At 35.5% G+C, this 14920-nt stretch overlaps 1 protein-coding gene across 1 annotated transcript in view; it reads left to right on the forward strand.

Moving 5' to 3' along the window:
* LOC149829702 (actin-interacting protein 1-2-like) overlaps positions 1-14920 on the forward strand; it is a 47962-nt gene that overhangs the window by 15773 nt on the left and 17269 nt on the right. The window contains exon 4 of the mRNA XM_090015264.1: positions 3189-3372. Coding sequence (XP_089871390.1) covers positions 3189-3372 — 184 coding nt within the window. The remainder of the gene's footprint in view (positions 1-3188; positions 3373-14920) is intronic.

The following is a 14920-nucleotide window of genomic DNA, read 5'->3' on the forward strand; positions in this document are numbered from 1 at the left end:
GGCTGGAAGGTTATAAAAATGGCAAAAAGCAGAAAATATGACAAGAACATGAGGGGCTTGGCAAACTTTCTTTTTCTTAACAGTTAACATAGGTTATGGATATATAAATGATAAAAGAGTAAGTTAACCGATAAGGGAAAAGGCTACTAACAAATGACGCTTCTCTAGAAAATCTAATTGCACATTCATAAAGGTTTAAGTTTCATATATACATATGGATTCATACAGTTTGAGGATTTGATTAACATATTTGTTAGATTTGAAATTAGATCAAACTAGATTAGCTTTCTATTCAAAGTAATTTAAACATGTATCTCTATTTGAATCTTTATGGCTATGGCCACATATGAGAAAAAATGGAAAGAATGGAGAATGGGGCATGCCAAGATTATGTCTTGGGTCATTAGTAGTCTTGATATCAAGAAGTGCTTGAGTCTAGCTAAATTTGAACATGCAAATAAATATTTGCATGAGACTATCTTAAGAAAATGTATTCTCTTAAATCTATGTCACATGGGTGCAGGTGCAGGGGCAGGGGTGCGACACTTTAAAAAAACTTGGGTGCGGGGATGCGGCAAAAAGTTGGACATAAATGACCCTGGGTGCATTGACTGCACCCAGGGTCAGGTTGATCGCATCGGGTGCGGGTGCGATGTGAGTGCGGCACCTAGTTGAAGAGTCCCTGTGACATAGTCTTAAAGATATTACCCACATTTGCAACTTGTAAGACAAGGTACACACTATGATTCAAGGAGAAAAATGTATTAGAGAATATTTTAGTAAGTTGTTCGACCTTTGGAATGAGTTTGCTCTTCTTGAGTCACAAGGACATTATCCCAAAGACATAGAACTCCGTCAAAGACAAATTGATGTGAAACATTTCTATCAATTCATCAATGGTCTAAGACCGGAGTTTGAGTCTACTAAATCGGCTTTTCTTCATAAAGGAGAAGTTCTCTCTATTGAAGAGCTAAGTATAAAAGAAAATAGACTAAAAAAAAGACATTTAAAGATGATGATAATTCGGTCATAGCCGTGTCTAGGCTGAGAAACCATGTCCATGCTTACCAACTACTACATTATAACTATCACATTATAAGAGACCAAACAATGATAGCTATGGAAAGCAAGACAATGAGTTTGAAAAAATAAATAAATTATTTGCTATTATTGTCGTGAACCGGGGTATGTCAAGATATATTGTCCTAAACTAAAGATACCCTATGAGAAGAAGGTAGCCTCCGTTGCTCAAGAGTCAAGTGAATTCAAAGCTACACAAGAATCAACTATTGAGAGCATGTCCTTGACTCAAATTGTAGAAGCTCTTCAACCTCTATTCAAAGGAGCTTCACCAACCGAAGCTACGGTCTCTTCTGTTGGCATCTTTGATCCCAGTAAGTCTCTTTGGCTTCTTGGCTCATGTGCCTCATTTCATATGACACTAAATTGTGATATTTTATCTGGATGTCATAACTCAAGCGAGTCAAATGTTTTTTATTGTTGATAGAATATCTCTTGAGATAAAGGGAATAAGAAATTTTGAAAATATTTTAAAGAGATTTTTTATTCAAAAAATTAGATATATTCCCAAGTTAAGCCTAAATCTTTTATTTGTCTCTTAATTATGTGACCTTTGGTATAATGTTTCTTTCTCTTCTATTGGTTTATGAGTGCGGGATCGTCTCTCAGGGAAGCTGATTGGAGAAGGCTGTAAAGAAGGAGGTTTATACTACATAGATTTTTTGGAAATACCTAAGAATACTTTTTGTTATAATGTTTAAAAACTGAATTTTGGATTTTGGAGCTCCCTAACCAAAATCTTCTGAAATATTATCTGCATGAATGCAACCAAAACTGATTGGAGCTCCCATGTGGCAGGTCATGAATCCCCTTGTCATTTTGTGGTTGATGTATGCTTCAAAATTGCCCTTCATATCTTCATCTGGTCTGATACCATCTTCAGATTGATGGTAACATGATTATGTTCCTTTGATGTGTGAAAGAATATGTGGTGTGTGCGAACTGTGAAACAAGGTAAGAGAAATGAGTGAGTGAGGAGGAAGAAGAAGATATAGGAAAAGAGAGGAAGTGAGAAAAGACAAGGGAGAAAGAGAATAGGGGCTGGAATCGTGCCCTATCCCTCTCATATTGACCCTTATAAAGGTAATTTAAGTCAGTTTACAAAAATGCCCTTCATAACTATATCTTTTGACCTATTGGGTCTTGAATACAAAAAAGGACTTCACTAGCCAATCAATTTTGACTCTCATGTAATGCTTCCTTATAACATATTGTACTTCAAAGGATAAACCAGAGTTGCCAGTTGGGGAAGCGATTCGGGTAGCGGAAGCGGGAAGTGAGGGGGAAGCGAAAAAAGGAAAAAACAAAAAAAGGAAAAAACAAAAAAAGGAAAAAAAGATGCATTTTGGAAGCGCCACGTTTCGCGCCTCCGAAATACGCTTCGGAGAAGCATGCTTCCCCATGTCCTATGGTACTTCCGGTAACCCTGGGATAAACCTCTAAACTGGTCATCATGATGTATATGAACCCTTTATTTTTGTTACCTCATTAATTCACTGGTCTGCACTCCAGTTAAGCTAACCAAAACAGAAAAAGTGAAAAAGTGGAAAACTTCCCTTAAGTATCCACTAAACCTGCCATCTTTTGATCGATGCAATTGGATTGAGTGTTAGATGTCTTCATCCTTCTAAGATTTTAATTCATGGTAGCCTCTTGGTTCAAGATAGAACGCAGAAACATAACATTTATTCAAGTTTCCTTGCATTGCTTGTTTGGCCCATCAAATATTGTGCATTGGTGTGATTTGGCTACATTGTTTACAAGATGCCTTTCCCCATTAATTGTTGAAGCATACTCTTTATTTTGGAGCAACAGTCGTGTCCTTGATTTGCAGAGTCCAATGCAAAACTTCTGGAAAAATGTTCTAGGGTTCATATTAATTAACATCGAGTGCTTGGTATTTTTTCTTTTTTTTTTTCAAAATTTCTTGTAGGAGAAATGTAGTCATTATTTTAATTTTATGTCAATGATAAAAAACTCATTCATGGCATTGTAGCAATGTAGGCTTGTGGCCATAATAAAATATAATGTTCTGAGGAAGATGTTCTTGATTGTGTCTTACCGAACAAAGGTAGTATGTAAAGGAAACATTATTGTTTGAAGTGCAGGGAACATTCCAACTTTGTCAATTGTGTAAGGTTTTCTCCTTATGGAAGCAAGTTTATCAGTGTAAGTTCAGATAAGAAAGGTATACTATATGATGGGAGGACAGGAGAAAAGATTGGGGAGCTATCTGCTGAAGGTCACAATGGTAGCATCTATGCTGTTAGTTGGAGTCCTGACAGTAAAGAGGTATTTATGATATTCCTATGCTATTTTCATTATTGATTAATAATTATACTTCTAGTGGTGGACTTAGGATGCAAATATCTACATTGAATGATATCTACTTTTTCCTTTTTCAGATTCTTAGATTGATAATATGAACATTTTAATTGGAACACAATTAAATTTAAATGTTAATCATATAATCAAATGCCTGACTAATGGAGAGTTTTTCTTCTACTTTTTTGTTTTTTGGTTGATCGAAGAAGCACATTCATTTATCTGTTGAATGAAAGTTTTATACAATCTGGTTTACCTATATTCTAATGGTCTCCAGCACCATACTGGTTCTGATGGGGCTGTACTTGTCTGTATTACAGGTGTGAGTGGAAGTGTTAATCCAAAGTTTCATTGTGTGCTTTAGTCTGCTTTACTTTGGTATTGATAGAAAATTCTTTCATATTTTCTGTGCAGTTGGATAAACCTGGTTGAGGTTATATTTGTCACAAAATGGCACGGATCCCAATACCCTCCATAATGGACTCCGAGGGTCAAAACATAATTCATTTGAACAAAAACATAAGAACTAAAATGAAACACAATAGAATGTGAGTAAATAACTTCATTAATAAAGAACAGTAAAAATACAAAAAAAATACATTTTAATCCTCATTACAATACACTAAAAAACACACAAGAAGCCTAAAACCATGGTTGCTAGTCGAGGAAGCGGGAAGCGATATGTGAAGTGGAAGCGTGGCACTTTCAAAATTTTAGGAAGCGGGAAACATGGGACGACTTAAAAGCGAATCAAGAATCGTCTCGAAAGCGAACCAGAAGTGAATCTGGAAGCGACCTAGGAAGCGAGGGGGAAGCGAAAAATAAAATAAAAATAAAAATACAAAAAAAGGGAGGAAATGCAGGGAAAGCGAAGGAGAAGCGTGCTTCCCATAAATGGGAAGTGTGTTTCCTATAAATGGGAAGCATGTTTCCCATAAAAGAGAAACGTGCTTCCCATAAATGGGAAATGCGCTTTTCAAAAAAATTGGCGCTTCTCAGTGCGTTTTGGAAGCGCGACGTTTTACGCTTCCGAAACATGCTTCCCCACTAGGCTAGGTGCTTCCAGTAACTCTGCCTAAAACTACTCATCACTCCCTCACCTTACAAAGGCACCCACCCACCCATATTTATAGAGAAAAGAAGGAAGAAGAGAGAGATTAAAGGAGAGAAAAAGGGAGACCACACTAACCATTGGACCATAAGTCAAACAACTAGTCCAAGTCAACCAAAGTTGACTTAACTTTAAAGTATATATATCAGAGTTACCGAAAGCACCTAGCCTAGTGGAAGCACGAAATGTTGTGCTTCCGAAACGCGTTGGGAAGCACCATTTTTTTTAAGAAGCGTGCTTTCCCGTTGCTTACCCCGCGCTTCTCCTGCGCTTCCTCCCTTTTTTCATTTTTTTTTATTTTTATTTTTTCGCTTCCCCCTCGCTTCGTAGGTCGCTTCCGGTTCGCTTCCTAGGTCGCTTCCAAGATGATTCTTGATTCGCTTTTAAGTAGTCTCACGTTTCTCGCTTCCTAAAATTTTGAAAGTGCCACGTTTCCTGCTCCTGCTTCCTCGACTGGCAACCATGATATATGTTAACGCCCCCGCTCAAACTTACATTGACTCACTATAAGTTTGCAATTACAAAAGGAATCCCATTACACAAGATATCGACATGTTCTTCTATAATACAAATTCTTGAAGGAGCTTCTAGATCTTCCTTGATATGCTCGAAAGGTCTCTAGAATCATCAATAATGCCAATATTTTAAAGAGTGCAAAAGGAGCAATCCAACTAAAAATAACTATATATATATATATATATATATATATATATATATATATATATATAGAGAGAGAGAGAGAGAGAGTAATGGGTACGTGCTAAATAAAATATGCTAGATGAAACATGCTAAATGAGTTTTTCAGGGTTTTTTTGTTTTATTTTTAAATTCTAATCGTACAAATGTGATCTATGTACTTGATTTTATAGGGTTCAACTCTTTAAGTGTTCGATTCTGACACATGAGCGGGTTTTTATAACGTTTAAAAAATCACCATTCCAAAATCTTTGTTAATTTTTAGGCTCCAAATATCATTTTTTTCATCCAAAACACATGATCCAAGTGTGGATTCCTCGTAAATTGACCATGCCCAACACATTTATGGGGTCAGAACTGCAAAAAAAAAAACCCACACCAAAAGAGCAGAAAAACCCATTTAGCACATTTCATTCGCATATTTCATTTCGTACACACCCATCTCTCTGTCTCTCTCTCTCTCTCTCTCTATATATATATATATAAATGACCAAACACGCCAAAAATACAATACATATTTAATAAGACATTTTAATAATTTTCAAAATCTTTTAATAGTAAGAAAATTTTTCAACATCAATTTTGAAAGTCATTAAATTTTTATACACAATATTCATTGAGAGTCTCACCTCAATAGATAATTTTACGAAATCATAGTTCTTGATTTATAAGAGAACACAATTGCATATTATCAAAAGAAGAGATGCATGCATAAAATATCTCAAAGATAAACGTATAAATCATTCATCACTTTAAACATTCATGAAAACATGCATTATTGAAAGTCAATACACACATCTATCTCGAAAAGCACATTAATGCATGAAATATGAATTCTCAAACAACATCAATACCATGAATAAATAACTCACAAAAGAGTTTAACCCACACAAAAAATATTCATAAAGCAGGGTTTTTCAAAACAAGTAGCCATATTAAATGTACAACAGAAATAATGGGGAAGTTCAAAATCCCACGTACAAATCATAACAAGAGATATTTTGTAATAATGACAAATATTAATAACAATTTAAATCTCAACAATAGAAACAATATCTATAAATACACTCAAAATATTGCATCCTATGCAACCAAGGCATATCATGATGTAAATCACCCAAGATAACTAATCATGGAACACATTTAAAATATCTTTAAGCATGCAATTAAAACATATTCAATGCAAAATGCATGAAGAATTTTCAATAACCATTTCCCAGACAAGGGTAAATGAGTGAATTTTTTTTAGAAATTTTGTGGAGAGATTTGAAAATCCCACAAATATCAAGAAATGATATTTTGCAAACCTTCACAATAGTTCGACCACCATAAGCAATTTACCTCGCTTGACCTTCAAACCTCAAAATTCAAGTGTAATAGCTGCTAGAACAAGAGATCAATGACAATGCTACTTATGAGCTTAACAAACACACAAAAAGTGTGAACATCTCATCTATATAAAATAACACTTAAATAAGAGACAAACCTCAATGTTTCAGCTACTAGAAAAAGAGCATAATACAAACACACAAAAAGTATGAATAACCAATGGGTGCACCTAACTCATTGCAAACAAATCTTTCTTGTCTACGTAAAATGACACTTAAATAAGAGACAAACCTCAATATTGAAGTGCATCAGCTACTAAAATAAGAGTATAATACAAACACACAAAATGTGAATAACCAATGGGTGCATATAACTCACCACAAAAATATCTTTTAAATAAGAGACATAATAGGAGAAGACACGAAGTAAGAGAGCTTGTAATAAAAACAAACTAATGTCATCAAGAAGGATAAATGTATCAATTTTAACAATCTTTCAAACACCATATTTTCAAAATAGATAACCATCACAGATAAACATAATTATAAGTATTCATAATAACATTGTCCAAATAAACAAATGAGTGATATAACACACTCATAGAACTAGAGATCAAACAACCGTCAATTAGAGCCAAACTATAAGGCGACAATCTATACTGATAAGAAAACCAAGGTGCACACAACTCACCCCAACAAGCATCTCTTGTTCAACAAAAGCAACATGGATGTAGATACCAATCAAACCCAAGACAAGTGACAACACATCACTCATAACCTTTGGGAATCTAGACTAGTAAGATGACATGAGGTGCACACATAACTCACCTCAACGGCTAACTCTGACCCAACAACAAGGCCAAAAATAAATGGCGCATCCTAGAAAAATCTATGATGGACAAAAAACAATGCCAAAAGAAGGCAAAAAATACTCACGGAAATTGTTTTTCAAATAAGTGAGTTCATATATAAAAGTACCGATTTGAAAAAACAAAGTTTTAAATCAAATCCAATAAAGGTAGATGAAGACTTAGAATGAATATAGTTCAATCATATGCACAACAATATGTCAATTGATGCAATCACTTCCAACACAAGATGTCTCATGACAAATTTTACAAACTTTGACAAGCAAATAATGGACAAGAATCATGCCCAATATAAATAATCTGCATAGATGTGATGAAATTATGATGTTAGAGTATCTTTCAAAAGATAATGGAATCATGAATCCACCAATCAAGAAACAAGTGCACTAAGGCACATCATATACAAAAGATCCAATAAATCTCAATAAAAAGACAAAAGTATATGATTTTATTAAAGAAAAGCTTCTAAGAAGCTAGATCTAAATCATTAGTCTACTATTAGACAATTGATGACAAACATATAGAGATTCACAAAGAGCTATATAACTATCAACAACCATGAACTCATATATATCATACAAAGAATTTTATCACAATGTAACAAATATAAAATCTTTAAGAAACATGCAATGAAGTATCAATGCACAAGAAAGAAACCGCTAAGGGTTACAAAAGTGCACAAACAATCAAGTCACTAAGCTACCAAAAAGCACATAAAACTACTAAGGGCTAAGCAACAATCATACAAGAGTCTTTTAAAAAATATAAGTTTTATTCATAAAATGCTCAAGAAGCATACACAAGAACCCACTAAAAAATATAATGCATAATAGAGAAATTAAAATATGCATTCGAGTTCATGATGACAAATCATGCTTATGCCATCCAATAATAATCACAAAGGCTACATAATTAAAATCATGCATGGTCACATAGTTAGAATCACCAAAGAAACATCACTATATATTAAAAATCCCAAAGATAATCTATGTAAATACATACATTAAGAGACACAAAAAAAAAATGTAAAAAATTAATATTTTGCAAAACATGAAACACATAAGATTTTAAGAAACCACATATTTTTGCAAAATATAATTTTTTCAATATACATAACCATAATCTAAAAAATATATTAAAAGACAATAATTTCTATTGAGAATGTACGGTACGGGTCTGGTTCTAGACCCAAAATGATTCTTTTGTATTGTATTTACATGGTTGGTGTTATCGGGTCTGGGTTGACAGACCCGATCCAACTTGTATCATATATATTACATTGAATATAGGGCACAACCTCTCATTGAGAATCGTGCCAGTCATTGCTGCCTCTCCTTCTTGCAAATCCCTTTCTCTTCTGCTGTGGATGAAGATCTGGTCGAAGGTGCGTGACTTCTAACATGGTATCAGAGCAGGCTGAGAAGTAAATACTAGGTCGAGTTCTCTTCTTCCTTTCTTTGATCCAAGATCTGATCTTATCAGATCAGATTCTATTCTCCTTCTGTCCTGAAAATTGATCTTATCATATTGGGTTAAAAATCTCTCTCTTAAAATTTTTAAACATCTTTCTTCCTCTCTAAGTTTTCGATCTCTTAAAACTGAATCTGTTCACGTCAAACAGTCTGGTCAAGTCAAACCAGATCTGTTTTCTTAAATCTTGATTATTTTTTTTCCTCTTTGATGCTGGATCGGATCGTTCCAGATCTAGTGTTTTCGTTCCAAGCCAGACTAAATTAGATCTGGCCATGGCATATTGATTCTTCCCTTTAGCAGCGTTAAATCAAATCTGATCGTATCAGATCAGATTTGTGTTTCCATTTAAACTTAGATCTCTCTTTTGTCTTTCAAGTAAAATCTTATTCTCCAAAACCAAATCAAAGTTTCGGTCCATACAAAAAAAAAATTCAGATCATTAATTTGTCGTGTTCTACTGATTATTTGTTTCCCTGCAATATTATTTTCGTAGCAAAAAGAAAAAAAAACAAATTTACATTGCTGGTAAATCAAACTGCTGGTCAGAGTGTTCTTTTGTTGTCCTTTCACATGGATTCTCCCTTCCAGTTTCCTTGGACAACTCATATAACTACTTGACCTGGAAGCGACAAAGTTTTCCTTTTATTAAGAGTCTGGATCTCTCTGGATATCTTGATGGAACGATCCATGCACCACTAGAATTCATCCTGCAAGAAGAGCGAGATGATAAAGGGGAGGTTTCCAACAAATTGATTCATAATTCAAAATTTGTAACATGAAGAAGAAAAGATCAGGCAGTTGTGGCTTACATTACCTCTATGCTTTCCCATGAGATATTAGTGGCCATCCTAGATGAATGTTCAGCCAGAGAGTTGTGGCAAATATTGGCGCAGACTTATTCACAGATTTCATAAGCTAGGATTTTGCATTTAAAGAGAGAATTTCAGCTTTTGAAGAAATAGAGTTTATCAGTGACATAATACATGAACAAAATCAAGAGTATTACATATCAACTAGCCATGGTGGGTTGCGTAATTCTTAACAAAGAAAAGGTTCAACAGGCACTGAATGGTCTGGGTTCTGACTACCACATGTTAGTCACCTCTCTTCTATGCCTCCCTTCATTGCCCAGTTTTGAAGATCTACGGACTAAGCTACTACAATATGAAGTTACCATTAGGGGCGAGAAGATGACCCTGAATTCCAACAACCATGAGGTACTTGTCACATGAGTAGTATTAGGGCGAGGACGTGGGGGCTTTTGAGGCGGGCGTGGACATAGAAGAGGTAATCAAGGAGGCCGTGGGCTTTTTCCCATACCCTACATGTCACCTAACTTGTATCCAGGGAACCCTATAAACATCCCGACATGTTTTCAGTGTAATAAAATGGAGCACATTAAAGCAAATTGCTGGCATAATCCGCAAAACAAAGGCAAGTTTAATGGTGCTGGGCCTTCTACTAGGGGACAATCAGGAGACGACCGTAAAGGAGATGAAAAGAAAAATGTGAAGAATCTTTTGATTTTCGCTCTTTCAGAATTGAGCTTCAAGCAAACTGAGTAGGAGACTTGGTACATTAACTCCGGGCTGCTGCACATGTGACATGTGATATTGGTAAGATTTATTAAAACCGGAGATGGTGTTCTTCATCCTATCTCTCATGATGGAAATATTTTCCTTCTACTCCCCAATTCCTCATTACCTTTATCTGATGTTTACCATTCTCCTAGTATTGTTAAAAACATTGTTTCTGTTTCTAAACTTGTCGATGATACTAATTCTTTTGTCGAATTTACTCTTTCTGTATGTGTCAAGGATCTTCTCACGAAGAAGACACTCGTTGAAGGAGAACGACAGGGAAACATGTATGTCTTCAAGGAGTCTCTTCTAGTTCATGATGCATCAATAAATTCACAACCAGTTCGTCCAGTGTCATTCAAAGTTTGTTTTAGTCTATCTCAATGTAATAAGCCAGAGATTTGGCATCGTCGTCTTAGTCATTGTAATCATTCATTTATTGAGAAGCTTGTGTCTAGTGGACTTGTTCCGCAGTCTAGTTTGAATGTCGAGGCTGATTTTCTTCTTTGTTTCCGTTGTCAATTATGTAAAAGTCATGTTCTTCCATTTCATTCAATAAATCAAAGAGATTTTGTGCTTTTTGAAATTGTCTATTCTGATGTCTGGAGACATGCCCCGCAGTCTTCTTTATTGGGCAATCATTATTACATTACTTTCATTGATAGTTACTCTAGATACACCTGTATTTATTTTATCAAATATAAATCTGAAGTTTTCAAGCTTTTTTGCTCATTCTGTGCTTTAGTTTGTAATCAATTTTCAACTAAAATTCAATATTTTCATTGTGACGGTGGATGAGAGTACTTATCAAAGGAATTTACTGAATTTCTCTAAGATAGTGGAATAGGTCGTCGAATATCTTGTCCACACACACCACAACAAAATGGTGCGGCTGAAAGAAAATACTGGCACATTGTAGAGAGTGCGCTGAGTATGTTGCATAACACTCACATTCCTTTAAACTTGTGGATGAAAGTTTTTCATTCAGTTGTCTATGTCATAAATCGACTGCCAATGAAATTGTTAGCAGATCAATCCCCTTATTTTACGCTATTTACACTATTTGGGGTTCATCCTGACTATAATGAGTTGCGAGTGTTTGGCTGCATATGCTATGTTCATATTGACAGTTCTTAACGTGATAAGTTTCAGAAAAAGGCATGCAGGTGTAGGTTTGTTGGATATGTTGATCAATATAGAGGATATCACTGCTATGACTCCACTACCAGTCGCATCAGAGTTTCATGGAATGTCGTGTTTGACGAGACTCATACTGATGATTCAGGAAGTACAGAGGGACACTGTAAGGATGCTAAAAGTTATCAGCCATGGCTTGTTGCTGAGGTGCTTGATCAAATGGTGATGCATGACGTACCCTCATGTCATACACTATCTGCAGAACAAAATAGTACAGTTGTACACCCAGAAAAGGAAATGTCGACAAACACACAAGATATTACTATGCCTGTCATTTCAGATGTTACAAAGTTTTAAGGGATTACCTATGTGCAGTGAAACAAAGACAAAGTTCAACGACCTATTGTGCAACCCAGGAGGCTTGAGAGGATTCACCATCCTATTGAAAGATGGGTAAGTTATGACAACTTCTCTACAGACTTACAACTGTTCATCTCCCAGATTGAAAAGCATGATGAACCTATCAGTTTCTCACAAGCATCTATGTCAATCAAATGGGTTGAGGTCATGAATGAGGAAATGAAAGCTTTACATGAGTGTGGGACTTGGGAGATTGTTCCTAGACCATCGAACAAGAATGTTGTAGGATCTAAATAGGTCTATAAAATCAAGTATAAACTCGATGAATCCATTGAACGCTATAAGGTGAGGCTAGTAGCGAAAGGGTTCACTCAAGAATACGGGCAAGATTATGCCGAAACATTTAGTTCTGTGATCAAGATGGAAACTATTCGATTAGTTCTGTCCTTGTCAGTTCAGTATGGATGGACTCTAAGTCAACTTGATGTCAAAAATGTATTTTTTGCATGGCACTCTCAAGGAAGAGGTGTATATGGAGCAACCCTCTAGTTATACCAAACATAGCCCCAACACGCATGTTTGCAAGCTACGAAGAGCCATCTATGGGCTAAAGCAGGCCTCCCGCTCATGGTTTGATAGTTTCTCTATTGAAGTTCAGAGACATGGGTTCGATCTCATCTTGATCATTCGCTTTTTATTTTTCGAGATTGTCAGGTACGCACCTTAATTCTTATATATGTGGATGATATTATTATTACTGGGAACTCTGATGAACACATAGAAGCTACCAAGATCTTATTGAGTCGACAGTTTAAGATGAAAGATTTGGGGGTTTTGCGTTATTTCTTAGGGGTTGAGGTGGATCGACAGGATGAAACACTTCACTAACCCAACACAAATATACTTTGGATTTGTTGGATAAGGCAGGCATGAAGGATTATAAACCTCTATCCACCCCTAGTGTCCTTAATCATAAACTCGGATCCCGGGATGGGGAAGCATATGAAGATTCCAAGAAATATCGGAGTCTTGTGGGTATGTTCCAATATCTCACCTTCACTAGACCAGACATTGTGTATGCAGTGAATCAAGTTTCACAATTCATGCATGACCCACGAACAAAGCATATGAATGTTGTCAAGAGAATCCTTCAATATTTAAAAGGAACTCTTGGAGATGGTCTAGTTTATCATCAATCCAAGACTAAAGGGAAGCAACATCGACTGGATGTATACACAAATGCAGATTGGGCTGGAGTTCCAGATGACAGGCAGTCGGTTTCTGGATATTGTGCTTTTCTTGATGGGAACTTGATGGCGTAGAGTAACAAGAAACAACGTGCATTTGCACGATCTAGTATTGAAGCTGAGTATCGATCTATGGTGGCTCCTACACTAAAGGCCACATGGCTGAGACATCTTTTGACTGAAGTTGGAGAATCTATGCTACCCACCACTCTCTTGCGCGATAATCAAGGTGTCCTACAAATTGCTTTTAATCCTATTCACCATAGTCGCACAAAGCATATAGAGATTGATCAATACTTCATTCGGCAAAAGATTGAAGATAGAGAAGTTGCACCTACTTATGTTCCTACGGCTGACCAAGTGGCAGATTTGTTCACTAAGGGCCGTACCAATATGCATTTTTGGTTCTTGAAGAACAAGTTGTCCATGTTGCAAAACCATGCACAACTTGAAGGAGGGTATTGAGAATGTAGTGTACAGGTCTAGTTCTAGACCCAAAATGATTCTTTTGTATTGTATTTACATGGTTGGTATTATCGGGTCTGGGTTGACAGACCCAATCCAACTTGTATCATATATATAACATTGAATATAGGGCACAACCTCTCATTGAGAATCCTGTCAATCATTGCCGCCTCTCCTTCTTGCAAATCCCTTTCTCTTCTGCTGTGGATGAAGATCTGGTCGAAGGTGCTTGACTTCTAACAATTTCTACATATTCTAATTTCAAAAGAAGACATTCATTTTTAATATAACCCTTTCAAAACTCCTACCATACATATGAAGGTAGAAAAGCTAAAGATAAATACCGGAATGCAAAATCCTTGAATCCATGCTATTCATTAATACGAATCTTTTTCAAGACCATGATGCCTTGCTCTGATACCATGTCACAAAATGGCATGGACCTCAATGCACTCTATAATGAACTCCAAGAATAAAAACACAATGCATTTGGATAAAAACATAATAACTAAAATAAAACACAATAGAATGTGAATGAATAACTTCATTAATAAAGAACATTAAAAATACAAAGAAAAATACATTTTAATCATCATTACAATACACTCAAAAACACACAAGAAGCTTAAAACTACCCATCACTCTCTTACCTTACAAAGGCACCCATATTTATAGAGAAATGGAGGAAGAAAAGAGATTAAAGGAGAGAAAAAGGGAGTCCACATTAGTTTGACTAGCTGTTGGACCTAGTCCAATGGCTAGATTTCTAGCCGTTGGACCAGCAGTCCAACAACTAGTCTAAGTCAACCACAGTTGACTTAACTTTAAAGTATATAATATATATACAAGTATATATATATGTATATATATATATCTTAACAATATTTGGGTTATATCATTTGAACATCTAAGACAAGTAGTTTGCATTGTATGCTGTATCTTAATAGCCTTTAGTTTGCAAACTTAATCTGTTGAAGTGATTATGTCACTATGAGAAATAGAGATGGTGAAAAGCCCTTCATTTTCCTTGTTAGCTTCGAATCACATCGGCTACTGCTGGATTTCTGGTTTTGACTGAATTGCCTGTTGCAATTTTACAGGTGGATTAAAGGAAAGTGTTAATGCAATATTTGATACATTGTTTTTTCTTATTTTTAGGTCTTCAAAGAGAATGCACTTGCTGATTATGATTTTTTCTTTTGGTGTGACTCAACAGAAAGATACCTATTCATTCTTTGTTTTATATATT

This window comes from Nuphar pumila, chromosome 8 (genome assembly GCF_984573655.1).
Source record: "Nuphar pumila chromosome 8, dmNupPumi1.hap1.1, whole genome shotgun sequence".
NCBI classification, from domain to species: Eukaryota; Viridiplantae; Streptophyta; class Magnoliopsida; order Nymphaeales; family Nymphaeaceae; genus Nuphar; species Nuphar pumila.